The 27,963-nt window shown below is 40.9% G+C and overlaps 1 protein-coding gene and 1 long non-coding RNA gene across 2 annotated transcripts in view; one reads left to right on the forward strand and one right to left on the reverse strand.

Moving 5' to 3' along the window:
- The window catches only part of LOC128085202 (uncharacterized), a 60,524-nt gene extending 52,081 nt beyond the window's left edge, over window positions 1-8,443 (reverse strand). The window contains exon 1 of the long non-coding RNA XR_008208841.1: window positions 8,384-8,443. This is a non-coding gene — a long non-coding RNA (uncharacterized LOC128085202). The remainder of the gene's footprint in view (window positions 1-8,383) is intronic.
- A 10,761-nt stretch (window positions 8,444-19,204) lies between these two features.
- On the forward strand, window positions 19,205-27,730 carry LOC128085224 (pineapple eye protein-like). The gene is made up of 11 exons (XM_052692310.1): window positions 19,205-19,384; window positions 20,042-20,235; window positions 20,347-20,456; window positions 20,664-20,755; window positions 20,851-20,952; window positions 21,148-21,272; window positions 21,431-21,799; window positions 22,023-22,136; window positions 22,245-22,363; window positions 22,522-23,218; window positions 27,211-27,730. Exons 1-11 carry the CDS (start codon window positions 19,205-19,207, stop codon window positions 27,728-27,730), a joined length of 2,622 nt encoding a protein of 873 aa, XP_052548270.1.
- Window positions 27,731-27,963: the final 233 nt, after the last annotated feature.

Raw genomic sequence — 27,963 nt, forward strand, 5'->3', positions numbered from 1 at the left:
ATGAAATGGTAGAGAGTATCCACATTCCCAATAAGAAGAAAGATATTTGGAAAATAAGTCTATTGTATGTAGAATTTTGTAGCTACTCATCCACTTCCCACTTCAATAAGTTTCTAAAATCAATCAGACCATTCTCAGTCAAAGAAGTATACAGTTCAAGCAAAGAGTTTGTATAACACAGTGCAGAAGAAATTTTTATGGCCTTGTAATTAGTTTGAGCATGACGCTTTTCAAAAATCCATCTTTCCTTTAGAAGTTTCAGTCTTACTGCTCATGAGAACATTACTGAGTTAATGTTGAGTAAAATAGAATCACAGAACAGTTCAGGTGGAAGGGGATCTCAAAGATCACATAGATCCAAACCCCCTGCCAGAGGCAAGGTTGCCAACCCCTAGATCAGGCTGTCCAGGGGCCCTATCCAACTTGGCCTTGAATGCCTCCAGAGAAGGGGCATCCACAGCTTCTCTGGGTAGCCTGTTCCAATGCCTCACCATGCTCTAAAAAATTTCTTCCTAACATCTAACCTAAATCTTCCCTCTTTTAGTTCAAAATCATTTGCCCTTGTCTTATCTCACATGGATTCTCCAGTGCCATAACAGGCATTCCCACTGACATCAGTGCTTTTCTTTGTCGCCTCATTTTGTTTGAAGTCAAATACAACTATACAGTTTTCACAATACATCTTGACTAATAACTAAAATATTTTCACCTCAGTTTTCAGTGCCAATCACTTTCCTCATACCACTCAAAGCGCTGAACATCAAGGAAAGGGCTAAGGGAGCAAAGCCTCTTCTTCTGTCAATGAAGACTGGGATGAAGACCACTTAAATAACCTGAATACACATAAATCTGAGAAATCCTGAGATGCACCCTGTGGTCCTGAGGTAAATGGCTGTGGTAGTTGCCAAACCATTCTCCATCATATTTAAAAAGTCACAGGAGTCCAGTAAAGTCCCTAGTGACTGGGAAAATTGAAAAATCACACTGATTTTTTTTAACATTGAATATCTAATACTCTGTTGCAGGCAAGAGTGCTTATGCTACTGCTAACTGGCTTCTATGAAAATTCGTCATTCAGATTTGCCTTTTTATGACAAACATAAAAGTAAAATGTCATTTTATTACAACACTTGAGAAAGAGATACATTTGCCTGTAATTCAGATTTTTGTTGTTTATTTCTTTTTTCTTTGAAAAATAATATGGATTCATTTTCTAGGAAGCTGAGTGTTATCATAGCCCTGTCATCTGCTACATAGTTCCTGCCAATTGTCTCTCCTGCTTTGCAGAACAGCTGCTCACAAGTAGCAACTCCCATTTGATCCGTTGGTGATGACTGTCACTCACCACATACTGTCACTTGTTGTTTTGTCATAGCAGTTACTGGCGCTGGTGTCTGGCATCAATATATGCCATCTTCTCTATTACTGTCAACATAGGTCAGAAAGGGTGAGGGAGGAAGAGACAGTAACTAATGCCACAGCTGCTCTTGCAGGTGATGGTTACAGTAGCATTATAGGTGACAGAACCAGCAAATGAAGCATAGTCATCCCTGTGGCAGTGAAAGGTCTTGGGAACTTGGCAGTTAGAGGGTACACCTGCCAAGGCTTCCCTACAAGTAGCAGAGCCAACCCCAATTTACATGTCTGGAACAGTTCCTTTATATTATGAGCTCTTCAAACATTAACTGGTGACTCAACCACTGAGCAGCTGTCCACTTACCACACCAGTCCAGAGTAAGGACAAGGTGGGCATAATCCTCCAGAGCACCATATTTTATACAGTCAGATGTACTTTGTTTATTTTCATTTTCTTTCTCAGTTACATACTCCACAAAAGTATAGATTTTGCTTCAGCATTCGTCTGACCTCTGCTGGAAGCTCTCAAAATACTTTTGTACTAGTCAGGTAGAGAGCTGGGTCAAGCCAAGCTCAGTGGGTACAGGCAGGAACACAGACACTCTGCTTCCAGGAACAGCCAAATCTACTCCAGACACTGAATCCTTTTCAGGTATTCAGGTGGTTTCTTATCATTCTGATCACTAACATCAGCTATTTATTTCTGTGTAAAATTATTTGTAACAGTGTTTTGGAAGACTCTATTTACATCAGTAACCATAAAGAGCTAAGCAAAGATCACTGTGACTGAATTAATTACGAGCATTGCCAGCATTTTCCACATCAGGTACCATGAAAAGGTTATGGAAGAATCACACATTTGTTTCCCATAAAACTGCCTTTTCAGTTTTTTCAGTTGGCCACCTGCTGTTTACTTTATAAGAGCGCAAGTGCTTTTGAGGTTATAACATGCCTTGCGATGTTCACATTTTTGCAAGCTGTCTGTATTTTAAGTTGATTTTTGCAACCAGTTGCATCACCTGGCTCCATATCTCAAAATTCACTGATCTGTGAAGCTTGGAATATCAGTGCTCTGTTGATGACATTTATCAATATTATACACTGAACAATTCTGGATACGTAGTGCATTTAAAAGTAACTCCTGCTTTGTGAAGTAAAATTTAAAATCCTTATGTTCACTATTTTTCCTACCATGTTTAGAAGCGTGCAGCCATATTAATCTATTTCAGAGCTGCACAAGGTACTTTTTGTATTGTTTTCAAAAAATAATTCCTACCTCCCTCATGCTTCTTTCTGGAAGAAGATGTTTATGTACTGCCATTTCTTTGATGCAATTCATTCACAGAAATACTTAGCAAAAAAAAATTCCTCCACATTCAGGGAAAAATTAACAATTCACAATTTTTCTTACTTCTAAGGCTCCTTTCAGAGAGTGCTTTATGCAAAAGGCATTCCCAAATATATTTCTAGGATCTTTTTTACTGCTCTTATTTGCTGTATTCTTTGTCATGCGTAACCAAAACAAAACCCACATGGGTATATTTCTGACTGAGATTTCAGTTCCATATGTTTGACAATATATTTAGAAATTAACAACAAACACTAAAGAGTTTAACAGCTTCTGAAAAGACACAACAACACCTTCAGTGAGGCTTTTCCCTTTCCACGTAGAATTCAAATACCTTTGGACCTGACAAAACAGATCCAAAGGTATCATTTCCCAGAGATTTTGAACTTTCTTACAGGTACTGCACTAACATTTGCAAAAAAGCTTTAAATAAATTATTCTTATTTGTCAGTCTATGAGGAGTAATAACCATTCAAAAACTAACTTTAAGATGACTATAAAAATTTGGAACAAAACTTAAAAACATAAAAACCTGCCAACAACAAAAAAAGTGAATTACTTATAGGCAATTTAATCAAGAAATTTTCCCTCAAACAAGCCAAAAGTTCCAGTAAGAATGCAACTCTGCAAAAGTGAATTTCTTTCTCCACAAAGCTAATGTTTGCCCATTATCTGAAGTGGAAAAAATGCTATCTATGTTCAAAGTTTCTGAAAGCTTTTACATTTCTAAGTATAAACCAGTCTACGCAGATTAGATCTCCAATTTGCTGTCAGCTGTCAGCATACATTAATTTCTGTTGTTGTTTGACAAAAGTAACAGGACATCGGTCTTTTTTTGTTGAAAAGTATCAGTTAAGGACTCTGAATCTTGGGGTGGGGTTGCTTGTTTTCTGGTCTGTCTAAACACAATAGAAGTTGTTTAGAAAGATCACTTTCAGAGGAAGATGAAATACGATGTAGCTGAATGTTTTGGAAAGCAAAATTACCTGCTGGAACAGGACTCCAAGAAACTATGGAGAAGTCTAGAATGCACAAACACCCCTCAGCTCTGGTTCTGGTCCACTGGGGATGGCCAGTCTGCTGGGGCTCCACCAGGCTATGTACAACTGAACAAAATGAGCCTGAGTTGTTTCAGCAGTTAAGCTAGTAATTACTGTCTAATGAATAAAGATGTTCTACATAATCTGGTAATCTGCATCTTCCCCTCATGCACAAGCCAAATTACAACGCATAAAGCAATAGAACACTGAGGTCATTCACTTTATATGAAGAAAATTTGGTCAGATATTTGCCAGTGATGGCTTTTATGAACATGTTTTTGGATATATTTACCTAAATGCTTATATGTAAATATAGAACAGACATTTAATCTCCACAAAAAAATTTTTAAGCAATGATTATTGATAATACACTACATTCTTCAGCCTCATACATTTCAAGTACTCTGAATTCTCCATTTCTCAAGCACATGGTTCCAGTTTCAGTCCTTCCCATTCTTTCCATTAAGCCAGCAATGATTATGTGCTTTCAGCCAAAACACCCATTCAGAAAAAAAAAAAAAAAAAAAAAAAAAGTTAGTAGACAAGGAACTCCTTTAGAAAATAACCACACAATGGAGCACACCTACATTTAAAATTATCACAAGTTGACCTCATTGAAATTTGTTTCTTATACGTTGCCTACTACAGCCTACATGCAGTTCATCCCAAGGAAGTTCACACTGCATACAAGCACTGTCATAAGTAAATGTAAGTGAAGATTGTCTCATTTAACACTTCCAATCTAAATCAAAAGAAAATAAGAGGCAACTTGTTTTCCATAGCACCATGCTGACTGGCATTAGCTTTGCTAATATTACTGACTGCCTCGGAAACCAATCTCAATCATTTTGCCTGATTGGTGTCAGTGTCAAGGCAACCAGCCATTACCTGGGTTATTTTGTCTAACTGCTGAAGAGACCTTAGCTCATTTCCTAGTTCTCCAGACTTACAAGATTGTTATTTAAAAGAAAATCACAAGTGATATTAAAAGATTGAGTGCAAAATGACAACTGGAAGCAACACAAATAAGTCAATATTCAACTTTTCCCTGCACAGATGATCTCTGTAAACTAAACACTGCTCTTCTGACTAAAACAAGAGCATCACTAGGCAAATACAACAGTTTGCACACACTTAAGTTTAACTGCTTTTTGGTACAAAACTTGTTACAAGATGGTGAAAGCCTCAGCAAAAGATCATATTTTCTTCTTGTAGAAATTATCTTTACAGTGACAGTTAAGACTATGTGAAAGACTACAAGAGAAATGTACATAAACTACAGACAGACCATCACAATCTAACTCCAGTATTTTGCATTTTCTAGCACCTATAGTCTCTTGGATGAGCAATAGTACACAGAAACCTAAGAAACCACCTTTTATCCTCCTCAAGGTCCGCTAAGCAAAACAATATCCAAAAAGATATTCTGCATGACAAACCTACTGCCCCTGCCTCCACTGTGATCCTTGAAACCCACTCATAATCCACAAATAAGGTGGGTCTAAATCACTGACCCTGCGAAAATACTGCAAGTGTCCAAGGCAAAATAGAGATTAGAGAAAATTCAAAACACTCAGAATATTATTCAATCTCATTCATACTGCAGCAAATTATTTCTTTCCTCTTCTCTTATCTCTCCAGCAACAAAGATCCAAAGAGTTTTCAGCTAACATATTCTGGACTTCAAATCATATTCCATGGTGAATGAATCATAATGATAATTTAGTAGCTTAAGTGTTCATCTAAGTAATATTCTACTGATTTCTGAACTCATCAGGGGAGCCAAGATTATTCATTTTTTCTTCATTTTCTCAATGTCAGTAGGTTATAAATTTGTAGATGCTCTTTTCATTGTTAAAAGCTTCAAAACACAGAAGTGATTTGTCATTTGCACCAGATTAGTTCATTATTTTACTGTACCAATCTTTAGATGAAAGAAATGAAATTGAGAAGTGAGATGATTTCAGTGCTTTGAAGTATATAGCTGATCAATCAACTGATTATTCTGAAAACCCCACATGGAGTTAATAATTTTATTCTAGCCACATCATGTTCTAATGAGAAGCATGATGCAATATAGAACATGACATTTCTCAATATATTTTTAAAGCAGAATTTTAATTACTGCTGCAATAGCACTGTTAAAATTCCCAGGACTGTTTCCACCTTTGAAATGTTAGGCAAATTTTTGTTCCTGAAGATGAATGTAAAAACACTGACATTTACTTTTAGGACTGTTTCAATACTTAACTTGTCAGTACTTCTCGTTTCTGCAATAAAAGAGGATGGCTCAGCATCTTGGACTCTGAAATGTAATTCAAAAAATTCCAGAATGAACACTCTGGGTTATCATCTTCTGCTTCATGTGACTTTGCATAAGTCACTGGAGGAGAATGAAGTTCTAGGAAGATTTCAAAGATAGATATCAGCACCTTTGGCTCCAGGCTATAAAGATAGGATAAATATCTCAAGGAATGTCAGAAGTTCAGTTACTCTATGAACAGTGACCACTGAAATACTCAAAACATATCTAATGAATAGCACACCTGACAACCCTGCTTAAATAGTGCATTGGTGAACAATACTTTGCTACCAGTACAACCTTGTTCATTTTAAAGGAGCAATGACTTTTGCTATGTTCTTTATTAAGCTGCAGGTAGTTTTTAAGAGGATACAGAAGTGCCAGGGGGAAAAAAAAAAAGAAAAAAAATGTAGCCACAGTGTTTTTCAATTTTACTCAAGCAAGAAATTCTTCTAAAATATAGGAGCTAGCCACTAGGTATCAAATATGGTTCAAAAGAGAAGTCCCTAGATATAAGAGTCATTGCACATGACTATCAGCTGTAGAATCTGTAGAAAGGATAGAGGAACTATTCCCTGATGGACAAAGAGCAACAGCCCTGCCTTTAGAGCAGTTAAGCAGCCAGAGATTCATGAAACATGTCCTACATGCAAAGAAAGAGGTATAAGCCATCTCATCCTCTTCTCTTTTGTCTCATAGAACTCAAATTAGGAACCGTCAAATCACAAGATTTATTGCAGCAATATGACTTTATTTTCCTCTGAATCAACAAATAAAAATCTAACAGTAGGCAAAAATCAAGAACAGAATTCATGAAAACAAAATGTTTGGGAACTTATTTTGCCCTCCCCCTTTTTCTTTAATTAAAAAAGATTTTTTGTAAGGGGTGTAGGGGAAGGGAAAGGAGGCACAAAACAAAGAGGAAAAAAAAACCAAAAACAACTTCTATATTTTTTTCATCTAGACAGATCAACAGTAATTCTATTACTTCCTTTAGACCAGAAGAGGGGAAAATGAAATGTTTATTACACATGAAGACCATTATTGACATCAGCCAAAACACTTATTCTCTGTAAATAATTCTGCTGTTATAAGAATTAATTTTTTGAAAATGGAGAACATTCCAGCTGAAACTCTCCTTCATCACAGAATGGTCTGCAAACACATTTATTCATGTTTACTGTTTCCTCATCATTACTACTAAAAAAAAAATAAAAATTAATCTGAGCAGCTTTTGTCCTACATACATTTTATTCATAACTGACTCAATGTTATCCCAATTTTTAAATTTTCAATTGTTCATAAAAATCCAATGTGGCCATTCGGTTTAAGAATCACAGTTTTTGTGCTTTTTTTCCTTAAGCTGAATAAGCTGTACTCAAAACTCCTAAGCGGATGGGGTCCAGACACTCACCTCAGAGGCACAAATGATGAGTTGTCATAGAGCCTCCATGTCTGAGGATAGCACTGAAAATCACAAACAACCACTGTTCTGAACAGCTGAATTCTGCATCCAGACTACCAGCAAGAATGGTAGTTTTGTCTGATTTTACACCAAGAGTCAATCAGTATTTGCCCCATGATTCTCACATTTTTGGTTTTTGGCTAGATTTAAATATTGTCCCAACTCTCATCTGTTTGAGAATTTTATTGCCATTTACGTCAAGATCACTTATTATTGTTCATTGCTGGCATCACTGCAAACACAACTAAGTTATGAAGCTGGACAGCACTGAAGTGCAGAGGACTGGTAACAGTTATCACCCAACTGTGACATATTTCTAGTAGATTGCTACCGTTTATTACTCATATTAGAAGGGACAGTGCTAAAAACTTCACAGTTTTCATTTGTCTCAATCTTCTTCTAAGCTAGAGAGGATATCTAGCACAGGGGAACTTTGAAGTTATGTACTGAACATCCACGTGGTGAGCATCACTGTCAATTTACAAGTTACTCCTATAGCCTAAAATCACTTTCATTTCACACAGAATATTACCTTATAAATACACATACTAGGAGTATAGATAGGATGAGAGGGAATGGTCTCAAGGTGTGCCAGGAACGATTCAGGTTGAATGTTAGGAAAAATTTCTTTGAAAGAGTGGTGAGAAACTGGAATAAGCTATCCAGAAAGGTGGTGGAGTCACCGTCACTGGTGGTATTCAAGAATCATGTAGATGTTGTATTTAGGGACAAGGTTTAGTGGGCAATAGTGGTAGGTAGGCCGTTAGACTAGGCGATCTTAGAGGACTTTTCCAACCTTAATGATTCTATGATTTACTTAGGTAACATAGGTAATCAAAAGCAAAAAGCTCATATATTGAAAATTCACTTACCCTACTGTCATCTACGTAGTAAAGATTTCAGATACAGAAGGTCCTTCTCTGCATGGTTCTGCAAATGATATTACCACAGATGTGAATTATTATACAAGGAAGATAAAAAATGTTATGAAAGCCAGATGGTAGCATTTTGTGCAGCCACTGGGGGTGTAAGGTTACATAGTCACTTGCATCGAGACAAGAGTTTCAGAAATATTAATAAAATTAAAAAAAACTTCTGAAGAGAACAAACAGAAATATGGTTTGATAAAAACTGCTTTCATCTTTACTATGGCAGCTTATGAGGATCCAGTGAAAAAGGAAAAAACAAAGAAATATGCATCCTCTAAACCCACGTTTCAGACTGTTAACTCACATACATATCCCAATTTCAAGGATTATTTTCTCAATTTGAATGAAACTTCATAGTGCATTTTATAAAGACCTCAATTATTATTTCTAGGAATTAGGAAAAATAGCTCCATCCTTTTTTCTATGTAATGGATGCTAGTCAGAATCTCAATTATTTATTTTAAATCGTGGGCATTAGAAAAGCTTTTGTTGAAAGGAAAAAATGTCAAAAGTAATTCTTTCACTTAACTCCAGGACTGGAGCTTGAGTTGAAAGCAAACAAATTACACAGATACCACAGGAATTAACAACACTGAGAAGACTGCTAAGAATGCTACATACCTTACATACCTCCTCTTACTCCTTCTGAGCTCTTTCACTGCAGTATTATTCCACTACAAAATAGAAAAAGCAGCAGACTAAGGAAAAGCAGAAACTTAATTTACCATAGCTAGACAGTACTTCACTCTCCACCCCTCCTACATCAAAACAAAAAAGGAGATATTAACAAGAACATCTGAATAATTTCTCAGTCTAATTTTAAAGAAACAAAATAGGAGAGGTGAGAGGGAACAAAAAGCCTCTTTTTTTTTTCTTCTTTTCTGATTTGTTTTCAGTTAATGCAAACAGCTGTAATTCTTTCTAGGTGCACTCCTTTTAGGCTGAAGGTAGATTATCCAAATTTTGGCAGTGCATACTAGAGCAGTTAAAATACATATACAAGCTAGAAACAGTAAACAAGACAAGAAGTGAATATGGGATTTTAGAGGAAAAGATGGTCAAGTTGGCCAAAAACAGCAGAAATATGCAACAATTTCTACTACTGCTTCTTTTTTTTTAAAAAAAAAAAAAAAAGAATGTGTTTCAAAAGTGAAAAATAACTGTAAAAACACTCTAACTAGTTCCACTTTTTTTTTGAATTCTTATCCACTGAAGTTTGTTCAACCCATTCCCCGAATAGTTATGAGAAAGGTAGCTATAGCTAAAATATGTCATGCTTTTGTAACTGCCATGTAATGTAAGATATAATTTCTGTGAAAGAGCAGATATAATCAATTTCTTCGTTCCTGTATCAGCATATTTTCTATTTTCTGTCTAGATTTCATAAAGAACATAATCTCACTGTGTTCCATTATTTGGTCACAAGTAATATTCAAGAGGAATTTTTTGCTATAGAAAACACTGTTCTATGCAAATAAATGAATAAATAAATAAAATAAAATACAACTCTCTACTGAATTATCCTTTCAATTTAGACAGATTTTACAAATTCTTGAGGCAAGCTGTTCCCAGAGCCTCACCACCCTCTGAGTAAAATGTTTTCCCTTGATTTCTAATCTAAGTCTACCCTCTTTTAGTTTAAAACCATGCCCCTTTGTCATATCATTAACAGAATATGTAAAAAGTCGATCTTCCCTCCTGCTTATAAGCTCCCTATAAGTATTGGAAGGTCACAATGAGGTGTCCCTTCTCTTCTCTAGGCTGACAAAGCCCAGCTCCCTCAAACCTTTCTTCATAGATGTTCGATATCCTTTGGCTGTCATCTGGACCTGCTCCAAAAGATCTACGTATTTCTTGAGCTGGGAGCCCTAGGCTTGTACACAGTACACCAGATGGAGCCTCACAAGGGCAGAGTAGAGAGGTACAATCGTCTCCCTCCCCCTACTGGCCACCCCTCTTCTGATGGAGCCCAGGATACAGCTGGCCTACAGAAAGCACAAACTTCTAGCTCGTATTTTCATCTACCCGGATCACCAAGTCATTCTTTGTAGGATTTCTCTCAATGAGTTCTTCTCCCAGTCTGTATATGTCTTGGATTGCCCTGGCCTTGCCCTTGGCCTTGTTGAACATCATTGTGTTCAAGTGGGCCCACCTATCAAGCTTGCTCTGGTCCCTTGGATGGCATCCTTCCCTTAAATTATAGGTCAATGTTCAATGGCAAAAACTGTCATATATTATAGATTCAATTACTCTGCATTATTCTTGAACTGAAGAGCCTGACTCATCTTTATCAGAATCTGGAAGCCTACACAAGAAAAGAAACTTTCTGCACTATTCTACTTCAGCTTCAAAGACTGAAGTTGCTGGAAGCAGCAGGTAACAGAAGTAATGATATGATGTACCCAAGAGTTTCACTTTTCTTTGCAAACATGCCTGCACATAGAAACATACTGTCTCAAGTAGCGAGGAAATAATGTTCTATAACAGGAAATTTCAAGATCTGTGCCCTACCATTATTCAAACTTAAGACTGGTATTTGTCTTTACATAATCATGTTAAATATCACCTTATTTTGTTCTGTTGTCCTGAAAGTATATAATATCAAAGGCAGTACTGTCAACACTGGCAATGAGATAATTATTTCTAAATTTTGTCCTTTACAGAAGGTTATACACATATTTGCCTATTTTCAAAGAAATGCTTTGCTTCCATGAATGTCCTACATTTTCAACGTTGTCTAAGGCAAACAGTGTCAGAATTTTGCATCTTTTTCAAGCTGGCAAATCTAATTTAAATTTATTTTTCCACATTAATCAGACAGGTAGACAGAGCTTGAAAATATTGTTTCTTCCAGTAGTTCACAGCATCTCTGAATCCTATTTTCCCTCACATTGAGAGATTTTTTGTTACTGGGAGCTAGGATGTGCTGTCTCTTGTAGCACAAGGTTTTTATTTTAAGGAAGGAAGAATCCAAATATAGAGAAGGAAACTATTTGGTAGATAGTGAAATAGTGTTTGTGTCAAGAATTTGATAAGGAAAGACATAAAAATAGTAACAGGAGTAGTCACAGTATTAAGGAGGGTAACACGAGTAAAGGCAAAGGTGAAGGGAAGTATGGTTCAGAGAGATGTAAAACAAGCAAAATACAAGAGTAGGCACTTAAACTTCACAAAAAAGATTAAAGGATTTAGAGACAGACATGAAAAATAACAATGAGACATTATTCATTGTACAATCATTTTACAATGATTTTACTTCCATCATTTTAAATGAAACAGGGTGAGGAGGTGATATGGCATAAGATAAAGATTATTCTAAAGCAGCTGAGAAAAGGGAAAAGAGGCTTTAGTATAATTTCGGAGGATAATATAAAGGAATGTGAGGCAAGGCAGACTCATGGAAAGGAGAAAAGCCTTTAGTAAGATTGTTGTTCCAGGAGAGAAAGCAAAATGAAGGCAGAAATGTAGTTAGTTAGAGAAGATGTAAAGAAAAGCCTTCATCACAAGATAAATAAGACAGCAGTAGAAACTGTGGGATAGATGTCAGAAATGAGTTTGTAGAAAGAAACATGGGAATTAAAAAATACAGTATAAATTTGGAATTAGAGTCAGAGATGAAATCCTTTGCACTGAACAAATTCAACAGCATAAATCAGCAAAAGAAATAATTTAGCAACTTTCAGTAAAATAATTTCTATTTGCCCTAATTAATTATGCTTAGGAAAGCATCCGAAATAATTTTAAACGACTATACAAAAACTGTTGGTAGGTAAATAAAACTTAATGAAATAATCTATTCCACGTACAAGGTTACACAGTGAGCAAAAGGATGGGACACAGCTCAAATGACGTACACAGTGGTCTGACCATGAACTGTGTGTCCACAGATTAATATTCATTGTCAGCCTGTCAGCCACTTCTGTGTCAGTACCATCATTTTCTGCAACAGTGCCGGAGGCAGGAGAGCTTGCTAATATGGAGACTTCTGTGCAAGGACTGCAGGATTTTGCTGTTGGATGGCACTGGAGAAGATATGCTTTTGCAAGAAAAGCACAATTGCTGTTCACCCCCAAGGGTAGATTCAACCCAAGACAAAATACTCATTCAATTGTAGTATTCTTTCAGATGAAATTTTAAAAATATTTCATTGACCTTCAAGAAAAAGTTAAGGAAAGAGCAAAACGTGGCAACATGGCAACTTCAGAACAAGGACTTTATTCTCTCCAGTATTAATCAAGAAAAGTAACTCAAATGCAGAATTGAGCTCAATTTCTTGAACAAGAGTTTCATATCCAATTTTGGACTTGCTTCCCATTCACTACTTTTAAAGCAGAAATCAAATTTAGGAGCCCTACACCAAAGTTTCAGAATGAATCACTGAAAGAATATGAGTAAGGTAATATGAAGACCTATATTGCTTGAAATATCTCTTGCCTTTGAGTGTCTGCCTTTCCAGTTACTTTGTGAGGAACTTTAATGGCCTATATTTTTCCAAAGTGCTGATGGCCTTTCCTTTGAAATACCAGACCTCTTAAAAGTAATTCAAGTGGGCCTTTTAAAAAATCTACTGTTCTTTACTGAAAAGTTCTTTTGAACACAAGAGAGTTTTTATATGTCATTCTCCCATCTCTATGATCGTAGGGGAAGATTTCTTTTGCCTTCAAGTTTAGGTTTTTATTTGCAAAAGTTTGTCACATGAAGATTTAACAAATATATATATGTACTCTCAGGTTTTGCTTACTAAAGGAACAATTTAATTGATTTTCAGCACAATTTGTTTTGGTTTAGTTTTGTTTTCTCTGGGAAAAATCTAACAGGTACTAATAAAGCTGAAACTTGAGAGCTGCAAACATTCCCCAGCTCTGCTTATCTGCTCATCAGCTGTTCCTGAGGGCAGATATGTAACATGTGTCTATTATTGTGTGAAATGGCATATGCTTTACAGGGAAGAAAACTTGTCATTGAGAAGATACGAGAATCAAAACAGAAACGACATTACCAGAATATGCTACATCAATAATCACTAACTCAGTACTGAAAATCAAATGAATGAAAATCCTGTAACTGTTATAGAGCCAAACGATTAAAAACAGATTTGTTACAAAGAGTATCAGTAATACAACATTTTTAACAGCTTAAAAGGTTTTTAAAGTCATTTTTCCATCCTTTCAGTCTGGAAGTGGTCCATATGATTGCTGGTTAAAAATAAATAAATAAATAAATCCATAAAAAAAATTCAAATTTTTTGTTTGAGTGTTTTTCTAATATATGTACTCACTGATGTTTGGGCTTTTTATGTAATTGTGAGGTCATTTTTAATCGTTTTTGCAATACATAGGACATATTGTGGTTTCTGGAGATCCATTAAAGATTTCCATTCTGCAATTTTAATTGCCATATTAGCCATTCACCATAGCTGGTACATACATGAGATCACAAACTTACTATTAAATGGATGTGATTTTTTTTAATACAAGTTTCTCATTTTTTTCTAACAATGATAAAATATTATGTTCCCAGAAGATCTGAGCTGTAAAACGAGGCTATGATGGACAGGGAGGAGTTGCAAAACCCTCACAGACAGAAATATTCCCAGTTTAATCTCAATTAGCAGATCCAGATTGGTTTAACACTTATTGAACTTGACTGAAAGTCTGCAACCTGCTTAAATTTGCACAGTGAAACCTCAGGACAACTCAAGTCATACAAATGCTACAGAGAAAACATTATCAATTATGTGACTGATATATCATATGTATTATATGACCAGAATGAACAAGAGTACTAAACATCCCCAAATTAATGTTTCCCTTTAAAATTCAGTACAGAGAAAGGGACATAATTACCTCTATTATTTTTCAATTTACTTCTATAATTCAATAGAAGTGGAATATGGATATCTCACCTGACTTTCAGAAAATACAGTTAAGCAATTCTATCCTTCAGTTAACAGTTGCTATTTCTATTCTCAAGTCTTTCTGTGCAGCTGCTGTGTGCATGTTATTCAACATAGCTGAATAACAGAGACGTATTTCTTTCCTGGAAATACAAGAATGCCCCCTACTGATGAAATAACCATTATCTTTAGCCAAAGTTTCTGTTACGGCTAAATTCAGAATGGAAATCACAAGGAGACCTCACAGAAGAAAAAAAAAAAAAAGAATATCATATTTTATCAGCTAAATCAATATTCAATCAAAAATCAGAGGTGGAACTTTAACTGTTAAATTTTGGGAACAAGAGCCTTTTCACTCTGGCTTCTCAGTACTTCTACTGCCACCCTGCAAAAATAGCATTTAATCAAATAGCTGTGAGTTATGGCTCATTAAAAGCAAATGTTGAGCCAACACTTTGCTACAAAGTAAGTCACTTGGTGGAAAAAAATGCAGTCCAGCAAACTCACAGGTAAAGTAATCTTGAGGAAAAATATTCTTTTTCATATAGTAATCCAATGTATACATATGAGGATGATAGAAGAAGGTCTGGGGAAAGAAGAAAGTAAATTAAGTGCTGAGTTTGGAAGCATCCCATCAAGCTCATGTGCTAAACTTATGAAACAAAAGGATTATGAATTTTTCCTTAAACTCCGACAAATGATAAAAATGCTTGAAAACTGAGCTGCCATAGAAGTGCACATCTTTTCTTCTTTTTAATACAAAGGATGCCTTAGGCAAGCTGGTCCTTCAATAAATTGTCTGCAGTTAAGTGACAGGAATAGACAGTTTGCGTTTAACATGACCAACTATTCAATTTCAAAATGTATCACATTCATCACATTTATAGTTTAAAAAGCAATGTATTCTTGAATGCTGGATTAAAAAAAAATAAATAGGCTACCTGTAATTTCAGGTTAATGTTAAGGATATGAATGAACTCTATATTTTAAAAATTAAAAATAATTTAAAAAGAGAAAGGAAAAGGAAAAGGAAAAGGAAAAAAAGGAGAAAAAGGAAAAGAAGAAGAAAAATTGTGGGTTTTCTTGGTCAGAAATTCAAGGAGTTGTTGCAGCTCTCATGTCAGGAAAACGGATCGAAGCAATGCAACATAACATCCTGATTATACAAAACACTACAAAATATTCAAGGCCATTCATATTTTCTCCAGTCATACAATCCAATACCCAACTTCTCATCTACACAACTAATCTTTTAATGATGAATAATATTTACTACCCTACAGACATGCAAAATGCTTCTCTCCTAAACCTTAAGCTGTATGCTGGAAAAGGACAACAGACTTTGAGACATTTCCTTGAAGACTACAGCTTTCTTCCTTGTGGATTCTTTGGCAGAAATTGATGGAGCTGACTGAAGAGCTTCTTCAAAATTTATTCTTACAATCAAAGAAAAACAAAAGTTTCTTTCATACAAGTGTTTTTCTACTGGAAAACAAATATTTCATTTATTACTAAATTTAAATTTCCCTACTTTTTTCCTGTTTTCTTATGGTTGTTTTTTGTTCAACTTTCTTCAGCGGGGAAAAGAAAAAGAGCAGAGCCTATTTTCTTTCCTCCTTTTTTTTTTTTTTTTTTTTTTTCCTTTTTTTTTTCTTTTTTTTTTCCCACTGAAAGAAGGAATAACCCATAGAAAACATGCTACAGCATAGAAAACTTTAGGGTATTTTCATTCCAAGTAGATTTTTTCCCCCAGTCATTCTGGTAACTGGTTAACCAGGGGGAGAACTGGAAATTGGTTTTGTTGTGTTTCAAGCCCTGCGCTCAGGCTTTTTCATGCAAAGCTCCACTCAGGACAGCCCTCTGCTTTTCTAATTCTCTGTCTGGAGAAGCAGTAAAAATGAAAGTAATCATCACTCATCTGATCCAAGCCTTGTTTTATGAACAAATATTTTCTGTGCTGCATTTTATTCAATCATATCCCTGTTCTTTTTCATGCTCAAATAATAAGACCAATAACAATGACACTGAAACATTATTAGCACACCTCCAACTATTTGCAAATATTATTAGGCTGTGTTCCTACTCTACGCCCTCAATATTACCCGTAAGAAAATTCTCTGAACTTCAACAAATTGTTGAAAATAGCTTGAAAAAACAATGAGTCAGTAATGAAGTACAAGTACTTTCTGTGACAGTATGATCAGTCTACTGCTATTGTTTCCAGTCATTAAAAAATAAAAATAAAAAAAGTTGAAAGAAATTGTTATTCAAGTTGGAAATACTTATTGTGCTATCTGAGATTTTGGTTACAGTTTTCTCCCTGTTAGTGTTATTAAGCTTCATGTTCAAGCAGCTTTAGAGAGGAACTGTATATTACCTTAAGCGCCAATGAATTAAGCACTGATAATGTTTTAACATGGGTTGACTGGTTTACTTAGCCCCTGTGCGATTAACTTCAGAAAAGAAAATCAGACAGGTCTGTGACAGATAATTATATGCCTGCATGCATGAAGATACATGCCTAATGTTTTAAGTTGAGGGTTCAACAGCTACTTTTGTCCTAAAAAAAATGTAGATATGAGTGTTTATTTCCCAGTCTGTAGAATAAGGACAAAAGCAGACATAAAAAACACTATATGTCATTATCACTATTTTTACTGTAATTTAAGTCTAGTTAAAATGAGGTGATTAATCATGACCTCACTTTTCCTCAGAATTTTTTATACTGCTTTCCATCCTAAAGATAGTGTAAATAAGAAATGCAAAAGAAATGCTTATTTCGGAAGTCTGGCAACCATTCACATTTGTCTTCTATTGGTTTTCACTTTGACATAGCAAATCATCATACAAATGCACTGTTTTGTTACCTGTATAAATCCACTGGAATAAGAAGACCAAAAAATACAGAGATAGCATCATTAAACACTCCCAGTGTGATTCAACAGCAAAAAAAAAATGCTGGCAGGTAGCGTCAGCTTTGGCTCCAGATCAGGAGACCTGGCAACCAAGAAAAGCTAACAGACTGGATCTGATCTTTATTTTTACAATGTTAGTAAAAGTTTGTGCACTAATCCAAGCCTATCTTTGATGTAAGAGATAGCTTACGTATCAATATAACGAATATCTCTCACTAGCAGCTTAAAAATTTGCTCTGCTTTCTGTAACGTAATACGAAATATATGAAAGAAAACAGACTGTTCAGGAGTGTAAACTGCACCAAGTTCTGTTTTCACAGCAACATGCAAACATGAATCAAATCCACTTGACTGATTTTATTTGTAGTAGCAAAGCAGGTCACAGGGAACTACAACTGCATAAAGCAGCCAACTGTGTATCACAAGGGTGCTGCACTAAGCAGAGCCTTAATCAGCCTTCGCAAGCCACACTATAACTGTACAAAACATCCTTGTAACTAGCCTTTCCTAGTGCAGATTAATCCTGATTAAAGAAGTCAAAATCATTCATACACATTTGCATAATGTCTGTTGACACTTTCAGAATTAAGTTTTAAAGGGAAAGAAATAAAGATCCTATGCAATGACCCAACTACGTGGCACCTTGTGGATCTTTGGCATCCTCAAAATACTACCCATCTGTTAGAGAATTATTCTGGACATTCAACAAGGTAAACTCAACAAGCAGATGGTGCCTCATGATACCTGTTTGTAAAATGCAAATAACTACATTCCAAAAAAAGATCTCCAAAAAGAAAGCACCAAAAATCTACTTGATATAAACCACTCGAAAAACATAACCCTTATTCATCTTCTTTGGCAAGACAGAGATTCAAATTTCTGGGAACTCTATTTAGTACCAGAATTACTGGACAGCATGGTGTAAACAGACACAGAAGCAACAACAACAAAAAAAAAAAAAAAAAAAAAAGTTCACTCATAGCTGAAAATGACTTGCACACTGAGGAAACTTACCTAGGAAGACAACCAGAACAAGCAATTCACAGTAATTTTAAGTTACTGGGGAGAATAAGGAAGTCTTTAATCCTTTTAAGACATATATTGATATTATTTCCACAGCAAGTATCGAGGCAAAGTTATGTTTGCTTGTATTACATGGATTTCCAAGGAACACGGCCCACCAGACCTTTCAGGATCCCAAAAATGAGCCATTGCACAGAGGCACTGTTCCGTTTGACAACAGTAAAGGGAATAACTGAGTGCAGCAGCTGCCTTACACAGCACGAGTCACTGCCAAGGGTGGCACATGAACTTCAGGCATATGTATGTTAATATTCACATGTTGAAATTACAACACAGAAATATAAAATGAGATGCAAATGACTTTGCACATTCAAAGCTTCAGTCCTAACTTTAACAGGTACTTTCCACTACAGAAATTCAGTATTCACGGCACGGCTTTGGAGGAGAAGAAAAAATATACAGCAAGAAAGGTCTTCCAACTCTGTCACTGCAAAAACAACATGTTCACTCTAAAATAAAATCAGGAGGAAGGCAACTCATTAAACGGATCCAATTAAATTCCATTATTTATTAAATGTTCTGTTCCTTGGGTGAAACAGAGATGAAAGGTTTCTTGGGTGAATAAGGAGGGAGGAAGAGTGTGTGCATAAACGCCAGAATGTGCTGGGTCTTTTAGCCACTGCCTATTTAAAAAGAAAAAACAGGTTGGGAGCTTACTGGTGTTTTACTTTTCTTACCAAAACATGTTCCTTATCAAGATTTCCTGCTTATTTGTTCTAAGAACTCTAAGACAAGTTCCCTGCAGTCTCGCTGTTCTTATAACATAGCTGCTACCATAAATGCACAATTTTTAAGTCATAGTGAAGGTTGCTTTGCTCCTTTTCAAGAAAACTTTGCCTTGCACATAGCCCACAGCAACTAACAGAAATCATGAACACCGCTTGCAGCTCTGAAGCTTATGAACGTGAATTCCTACACGTTAGGAAGTCAAGAAAGAAATATGAACATCTCCACTGTGTGCCCAAAGCACTGAACGAGAGGAAACAAGGATTGGGAAACCGCACCGGGTTAACTGGCTGTGCCACAGCAACTGGGTCTTCCCAAGGTCTCGTATGTGTATTGCAGTGAAAATCCAGCACCCAACAAGTAGAATTTGCAGCTCTGAGCAGCGCTAAAGCACGCGTGTCCAACCCACTGGCTTGCTGGAGCCATACTGAATGAAGAAGAATGAAGAAGGTCTTTGATCGCATATAAAATACGCATTATAGTTTGGTTACACAAGAAAAAAGCTGTCCTGGTTTTTAAGTTGTTTTTATTAAAGCATTCCGCTTGTGTCAGGAGTGTACGTGTGTCACGCAGTTCCTGCAGCAGCACAAACACACCTGTTCCCACCGGGGCAGTGATCAGGGAGAAGTCCAGCCCTCACCCCCAGAAGCGAGGCCCCACTGCCCCTAACCGCGCTTCTGCTGCAGGGACAGGTCCTGAGCACGGCCATTCTCTGCTGCCAGTGCCCCTCTGCAGAAACAAGATCGCCACACTGAGCGCCTTCAGACACGCACAACATGGGGATGTCAACCCCACTGGGGCTGGTGTCCTGCTGCTCTGGCAGGCCTGGCCCTCTGCTGTCCATGAGCTCTGTGCCAGGATGGAAGAGCACGGCTGCCCTAGGGTGGTTCCAGGGCTGCAGCCGTGCCCGAGGGACAGACAGCTCCACTGGCACAGGGATCATTGGCAGCAGGTGAAGGGAAGCGATCCTTCCTCCTGCAGCACGGCCAACACCCGGCCCCTCAGTCTGCGCAGAGCCAACGCCTTCCTGCTTGGGTATCCAGGGCCCCCACCTTCACCCGCCAGGTGGTGACTGTGTCACAGTGGGTGCCAGGGAGCGGCCACTGTGACCCATGGGGCTGCGAGCAGAACAAAGGCTGCCAAGCTCAGAACCTGCGTCAGTGCGACTTGGTGAGGTGAGGAGAGGGCAGGGAGGAAAGGGCTGCCTGAGGCTGATAGCGGGAGGAAGGCTCCCACCCCCCTGTGCCCTGTGCTGTCAACTCACCCTTGTCCTGCTTCTCCCTCAGAGTTGGCAGAGGAGTGTGCAGAGGAGAAAGCTCAGCGTTGCCGGAGCAGGAACTCTGCAAGTGCTCGCTGTCGATGTGCGCCATGGAGGCTCCCAACTGGATGGAGCCAGGTGAGAGCCAAGCATCCCTACTCACAGCTCCCCATCACCAGGCAGAGGGTTGCTGGGGCTCTGCCTGTGGCTGACAAGGGAGGCCCTGCACAGCCTGCAGTCCTACCCCTCATCCATCAGGGCAGGCACAGAGCAGGCCCCTGGGCACAGCCCTCAGGGACAGCTGGTCCTGCACCGCACTCACTGCTTTTGCTCTCTCCTCTCCAGCGTGCATGCTGTGCGGCCAGACAGATGCTGACCCAGACATCTGTGGGCTCAAGCACCTGGACTCTGGGATATGTGCCCATGCATTCTGTATGGTGAGTGCCCCTGGGGCTCCTTCTTTTCACCTTCCTCCAAGCAATGGTTCCTTCCTTCCTGTCCTCACACGATCCTGCTCTTTTCTCTCAAACAGGCATTTTCCAACGGCCTTCTCCAGCAGGCAACTAGAGTGAACACGACTGCTGAGGTGTCCCCTGTATACGTCCAACGCGTAATCCAGGAGGCAGAGCAGAAGGTGAGGACCTGACCGAGCAGGCTGGTTTGGGCCAGCAGAGGCTCCTCAAGCTCAGCCTGGTCCCGAGGAAGCAATCCTGGCCCTTCCAGCCAGCTCCAGTGCCTGCATGCTCTGTCCTGAGCCCTGCCCACAGGTGCAGGGCCAGCCACAAAGGCGCTGAGCCTGCTCCTGATGGCACTGCTCTGCTCCTTCCAGCACTGCTTCGTTTGTGGCGAAACGGGGGCCCCCATCACGTGTGCAGAGACGGGCTGTGAACTGAGTTTCCATCTGCCCTGCGCCCGGGTGGGTGAATGTGTCACCCAGTATTATGGAAACTACAGGTAAGGACAACCCCTGTTGGCAATACCAGCCAAGGAAGTGAGCAACCCCCTGTGACTGCTCTCATTAGCCTGCAGAGCCAAGGCCCGGGGCTGCCTCCCATTCCTCTGCCCTCCACACAGCTCTTCTCACCTTGCCCATCCCTCCCGTCTTCCCGCAGTTCATTCTGCCAGAAGCACAGCCCTGAGCAGGCTGCGGAGGCGACTCCAGAGCAGAACACCAACTGCATTATCTGCATGGAGCCAGTGGAGGACAACAAGTCCTACAGCACCCTGGTGTGCCCAGCCTGCAAACACGCCTGGTTCCACCGGGCCTGTATCCAGGTAGGAGCCCTCCCCTACACCAGCGGGCAAGCTGCAGCAGGCAACCCGCAGCACCTGAGCCCGCTCCCGCTCCCACTGATGACTGTGTTTCTGCTACAGGGACAGGCCATCCGTGCGGGCATTAACTGCTTCCAGTGCCCCCTCTGCAGAGATGCGGATGCCTTCCTCTCTGACATGCTCATCATGGGCATCCGAATCCCACTCAGGTTGGTGTTTTTCTGCCGGCTCTTGAGAATCAAGGGCACAAGAGCTGCGCCTGCCCAGAGACGGCTCCGGCAGGCCTGGCCCTTTGCTGCCCGTGACCCCAGGCTGCCCTCAGCTTCAAGGAGAAGCTGGAAATGGGCTTGGAGTGGAAGAGCAGGGCTGCTCTGCAGCAGCCTTAGTCCAGGGGCAGCAGGAGCTCATTGCATTTTCTCCTTTCTCTGGCAGTGGACCCATGTGGGAGGACGGCAATGCATACGCATCGCTGGGAGTGAGACACGGGCGCTGTGATGCCACCGAGTGCCTTTGTCCACAAGGCAGGGAGCAGGCAGAGGGAGAGGGGTGAGTTGGCTCAGCAGCCCTTGGGGGGGGGATCTCAGGCTAGGGGAACAAGCACTCCTTGCCTTGATGCACTTTGTCCTCACAGCCACAACCCCTTTGTTTTCCCAGGCCCTGGGAGATGCTCCTGTGCAGCTCCTGTGCTGCAGAAGGCACTCACCGGTGCTGCTCCCAGCTGAGCAACAACGCGGATGAGTGGGAGTGCCAAGCCTGCGCTGGCGTGGGCACCGGTAAGAGGCAAATAGCCATGTGGCGGCCAGGCAAGGCCTGGCAGCGGGTGCCCGAGGCAGCCTTGCCAAAATCTCTCTGGCCCAAGCTGGATGGCAGCCTGCCCCGCGCCGGGGCTGGAGGCCCACCTTGCTGACCTTCCTGACTTTCCCCCTTACAGCCTCCACTGTCAACTCAGAGGTCACCGGCCCCAGCACCGCCAGCCAGCAAGGACTGCTGCCATCCAACAGCCCCACTGCACCTGAGAGCAGCAGCTCCAGCACTGCCAGCCAGGCAGCGTCAGGGCCTGGTCACAGTTCCCAGGTGCCTGACAGCGGCAGCCAGTCCAGCCAGCCTGGGACAGGCCAAAGCCATGCTGCAGTTCCATCGGGTGCAGCTGAGAGGTGCACCCCAACGTCGGCCGGTCAGAGGCCCCCACGGTCCTCGAGGGCTTCCCGAGCAGCCGGCAGCCGCAGGTCCGGGCAGGGAGAGCGGAATCGGACACGAAGCCGCTCCCCAATCCAATCTCAGGCGCCACGTTCCAGCAGCCATCCCCAAAGGCGCTCTGGGAGGAGCCACGCACCTGCTCCAGCGGCTGAGAGTGGCTCCCCACGCTACACCAGACGGGGAGCGCTGGGGTCGTCAGGGGATGCCCCAGCGGCTGATGGAAGAAGCCAGCCCAGGCAGCTAGTGCAGGCCCAGACACGAAGCCGTTCCCCTGTGGAACGTCGGCCTGCACAATCCCGGGGCCAGCTCCAAAGACGCCTCAGGAGCCAGTCCAGGCGACGAAGGCCAGCCCAGGTGCAAAGCCGCTCCCGGCTACATCGGGCCACGAATCCCCGCAGCCGGCCCCAAAGAGGCCGCAGGACTAGCCGGGAGTGAGCCCCGTGTGCTGGCTCATTTTGCTGACAACAACTTATGCAAGATTCCAAACAGTGCCAGATGTCATTCTATTCAAGGATAATAATCTCAAAAATGTCTTAAAATAAACTCAAAAAAAATTTACAAAAAAAAATTGTCTATGCCTAAAGTATTATGAGTTATAGTTCAGGAGAAAAAAAATAAATAAATAAATAACGTAAGAATGCTGCATCCTTTTTTCTTCCCATGGCTACTCCCCACAATGATGGCAGAAAGAATCATATAGACCATGGTGAAAGCACTATTCAGAAAGACCAGAAACAGTGAATTACAGTTATGCAAGCACATCTTTCAAAAAAATATTTATTGCATTAAGTACCAGAATTACGATTGCTGTCAATGTAACTTAATGCAGAGCTCAAAGACTGAATTTATCAAGTATCTTACAATGCCCCAGGAGCAGCTGGATGTGAACCCCACGTGCTGGCTCCGGTCCTCAGAGGTCAGCACAATAGAAATTGGAGTTCTCTTAGACGTTTCTTAGTGCCGTTCTCCTGTGCCTTTCCCAGGGTGGGATGCATTCGGGGCTGGAACCCCAGGGTACTCTTCTCCCTTGCACATATCCCTTCCATACTTTCCTTCCCATGGCTGGGTCTAGGCAGAGCTGCGTTTCAGCCCCAATTCCACTGGGGCTCAACATCTCCAATGCCCGCAGACCAAGGCCAGGCTAGCAGGTGCATCTATGTTCTGGCAATGCTTATGGCCTTGGGGCTGTCACTGTGTCCATGGCATGGAAGTCACCTCCCCCAGCAACCAGCTGTGGGCTGAGCCAGGGCCTGCCTGGGTTCTCCTTCTGCATTGCTGCAGTGCCAGAAGCTCTGAGTGGTGGTTCTGCTTTGAGTGCCTGAACCGCTGATTTCTGTCCCAAAGTCATTTTGTCTATCAAGCCTCCTGTATGAGTCCCGTAGGCCCCCTTTAGGTACTGGAAGATCACTATGAGGTCCCCTCAAGTGTCTTCTCCAGGCTGAGGAGCCACTACTTTCACAGCCTGTCCTAATAGGAAAGATGCTTCAGCCCCCTGATGATCTCTCTGGCCCTCCTCTGGTCCTGCTCCAATGTCCCTCTTCTACTGGGGGCCCCAGAACTGGACATGGTACTCCAGGTGGGGTCTCACAAGAGCAGAGTAGAGGGGCAGAAGCCTCTACTACTCTATTGCTCCTCTATGAGCAGCACTGTTCCTGCCACTGCTTGTACACACGATGGCCACCCGTTATCTACTTGACCCAGTTGTCTAGAGCAATATCCCACCGGCCTCTTCCAGGACTCAGTGTGCTCTTTTAGCACTTCCAGTACAATGTGATGCCTTTTGTGCACATGTCATTCAAAAGGCTTTTCTAGACTGGGAAGGGCCAGAGCAGCTTTCAATTGGATAAAGGCAGTTTGGCATTCTGGGTTCTATTCCAAAAATTTCCTGTTTTGGCCGTTCCTGTTTTGGCTTTGGCTCTGGTGTTTGATGCACTGCCTTCTTTCAATCTCCAAGCTTCAATATCCCTGAGTGATGATAAAACATACATACATCACAGGCTGTGATTTCTTCTTCAGTGAAGAAGAATTGTTTTGAGTTGCATGCACCATCCATAATATAGCTAATGCATGTAACCAACAGATTCTTCATACATTCCATTTCAGAATGTATTTAGGTCAACTGATAATGGTGTCACAAATATTCCAAAAAATCAACCATTTTTTCGGCACTCTTGAAACCCGTTCTCAAATTCCTTAATCAAAACGGAAAGCACGGGTGCATATTTTTGGCTGTTCGTGGGGCTGTGTTTATCCACTGTATCAAAATTTATAAAATGATTCGCCATGATTTGAGTTCGCAACACAGTGCACCCTGCCTCCTGGTTGCAGCCCAGCCAGTACTGATCGCACACCAGTGTTTGGGCACAGGTGAACAGTTAGTGCTCTGAATGTGCGACCTCCCAGGCTTTTCTGACTACCTGGTCTGTATGTCTATATCACTTTCCAATATTCTTTAAAATATCCCTTCTTTTTTTCATCACTGTCAAAATGAACACGACAAACAAATAGCCATAAGCTGGCATAGACAATGGAAGTCTTCTGCAATACTCCTGGGCATTTCTATTTGCGTTTAATTGACGGATTCTTAACCGAGGTGACTTCACCACAACACATGAGATCCTACAGCACGACTAAGTATCTTAAGGTCAAGCAGCTTGATGCATGGATTTTTAAACACATCAAATAACTTAACCTAGCCAGTTCTCTGCTACCATTTTGCTGACAAGAACTCATGGAACATTCAAAACTGTGCTAGAAGTCATTCAAAGATAATCATCTCAAAAATATCTTAAAATTAACTCAAAAAATAAAAAGAAAAAACAAACAAACTGTCTACATCTAAAGTATTATGAGTTACAGTTCAAGGCGGGGGGGAGGGTGGGGTGAAAGAGAGAAAATAAAGAATGTAGGAATACTACATCCTCTTTTCTTCTCATGGATACTAACAGTAATGATGGCAGAAACAATCATATAGAACTGTGCAGAAAACACTATTCAGAAAGACCATAAACAGTCAATTCCAAATACGTAAGCAAATCTGTGTAAAAACAATCAAAACAACCAATCAATCAATTCCCAGCAATTTTAGGTTACTGGGAAGAAAAGAATAAGGAAGTCTATAATCCTTTTAAGACGTATATTGATATTATTTCCACAACAAGTATCAAGGCAAAGTTATGTTTGCTTGTATTACATGGATTTCCAAGGAACACGGCCCACCAGACCTTTCAGGATCCCAAAAATGAGCCATTGCACAGAGGCACTGTTCCGTTTGACAACAGTAAAGGGAATAACTGAGTGCAGCAGCTGCCTTACACAGCACGAGTCACTGCCAAGGGTGGCACATGAACTTCAGGCATATGTATGTTAATATTCACATGTTGAAATTACAACACAGAAATATAAAATGAGATGCAAATGACTTTGCACATTCAAAGCTTCAGTCCTAACTTTAACAGGTACTTTCCACTACAGAAATTCAGTATTCACGGCACGGCTTTGGAGGAGAAGAAAAAATATACAGCAAGAAAGGTCTTCCAACTCTGTCACTGCAAAAACAACATGTTCACTCTAAAATAAAATCAGGAGGAAGGCAACTCATTAAACGGATCCAATTAAATTCCATTATTTATTAAATGTTCTGTTCCTTGGGTGAAACAGAGATGAAAGGTTTCTTGGGTGAATAAGGAGGGAGGAAGAGTGTGTGCATAAACGCCAGAATGTGCTGGGTCTTTTAGCCACTGCCTATTTAAAAAGAAAAAAATCTAAGAAGAATATTTCACCAAACAGGTTGGGAGCTTACTGGTGTTTTACTTTTCCTACCAAAACATGTTCCTTATCAAGATTTCCTGCTTATTTGTTCTAAGAACTCTAAGACAAGTTCCCTGCAGTCTCGCTGTTCTTATAACATAGCTGCTACCATAAATGCACAATTTTTAAGTCATAGTGAAGGTTGCTTTGCTCCTTTTCAAGAAAACTTTGCCTTGCACATAGCCCACAGCAACTAACAGAAATCATGAACACCGCTTGCAGCTCTGAAGCTTATGAACCTGAATTCCTACACGTTAGGAAGTCAAGAAAGAAATATGAACATCTCCACTGTGTGCCCAAAGCACTGAACGAGAGGAAACAAGGATTGGGAAACCGCACCGGGTTAACTGGCTGTGCCACAGCAACTGGGTCTTCCCAAGGTCTCGTATGTGTATTGCAGTGAAAATCCAGCACCCAACAAGTAGAATTTGCAGCTCTGAGCAGCGCTAAAGCACGCGTGTCCAACCCACTGGCTTGCTGGAGCCATACTGAATGAAGAAGAATGAAGAAGGTCTTTGATCGCATATAAAATACGCATTATAGTTTGGTTACACAAGAAAAAAGCTGTCCTGGTTTTTAAGTTGTTTTTATTAAAGCATTCCGCTTGTGTCAGGAGTGTACGTGTGTCACGCAGTTCCTGCAGCAGCACAAACACACCTGTTCCCACCGGGGCAGTGATCAGGGAGAAGTCCAGCCCTCACCCCCAGAAGCGAGGCCCCACTGCCCCTAACCGCGCTTCTGCTGCAGGGACAGGTCCTGAGCATGGCCATTCTCTGCTGCCAGTGCCCCTCTGCAGAAACAAGATCGCCACACTGAGCGCCTTCAGACACGCACAACATGGGGATGTCAACCCCACTGGGGCTGGTGTCCTGCTGCTCTGGCAGGCCTGGTCCTCTGCTGTCCATGAGCTCTGTGCCAGGATGGAAGAGCACGGCTGCCCTAGGGTGGTTCCAGGGCTGCAGCCGTGCCCGAGGGACAGACAGCTCCACTGGCACAGGGATCATTGGCAGCAGGTGAAGGGAAGCGATCCTTCCTCCTGCAGCACGGCCAACACCCGGCCCCTCAGTCTGCGCAGAGCCAACGCCTTCCTGCTTGGGTATCCAGGGCCCCCACCTTCACCCGCCAGGTGGTGACTGTGTCACAGTGGGTGCCAGGGAGCGGCCACTGTGACCCATGGGGCTGCGAGCAGAACAAAGGCTGCCAAGCTCAGAACCTGCGTCAGTGCGACTTGGTGAGGTGAGGAGAGGGCAGGGAGGAAAGGGCTGCCTGAGGCTGATAGCGGGAGGAAGGCTCCCACCCCCCTGTGCCCTGTGCTGTCAACTCACCCTTGTCCTGCTTCTCCCTCAGAGTTGGCAGAGGAGTGTGC

This window comes from Tympanuchus pallidicinctus, unplaced genomic scaffold (genome assembly GCF_026119805.1).
Source record: "Tympanuchus pallidicinctus isolate F22 unplaced genomic scaffold, pur_lepc_1.0 scaffold3, whole genome shotgun sequence".
In the NCBI taxonomy this organism is placed as follows: Eukaryota; Metazoa; Chordata; class Aves; order Galliformes; family Phasianidae; genus Tympanuchus; species Tympanuchus pallidicinctus.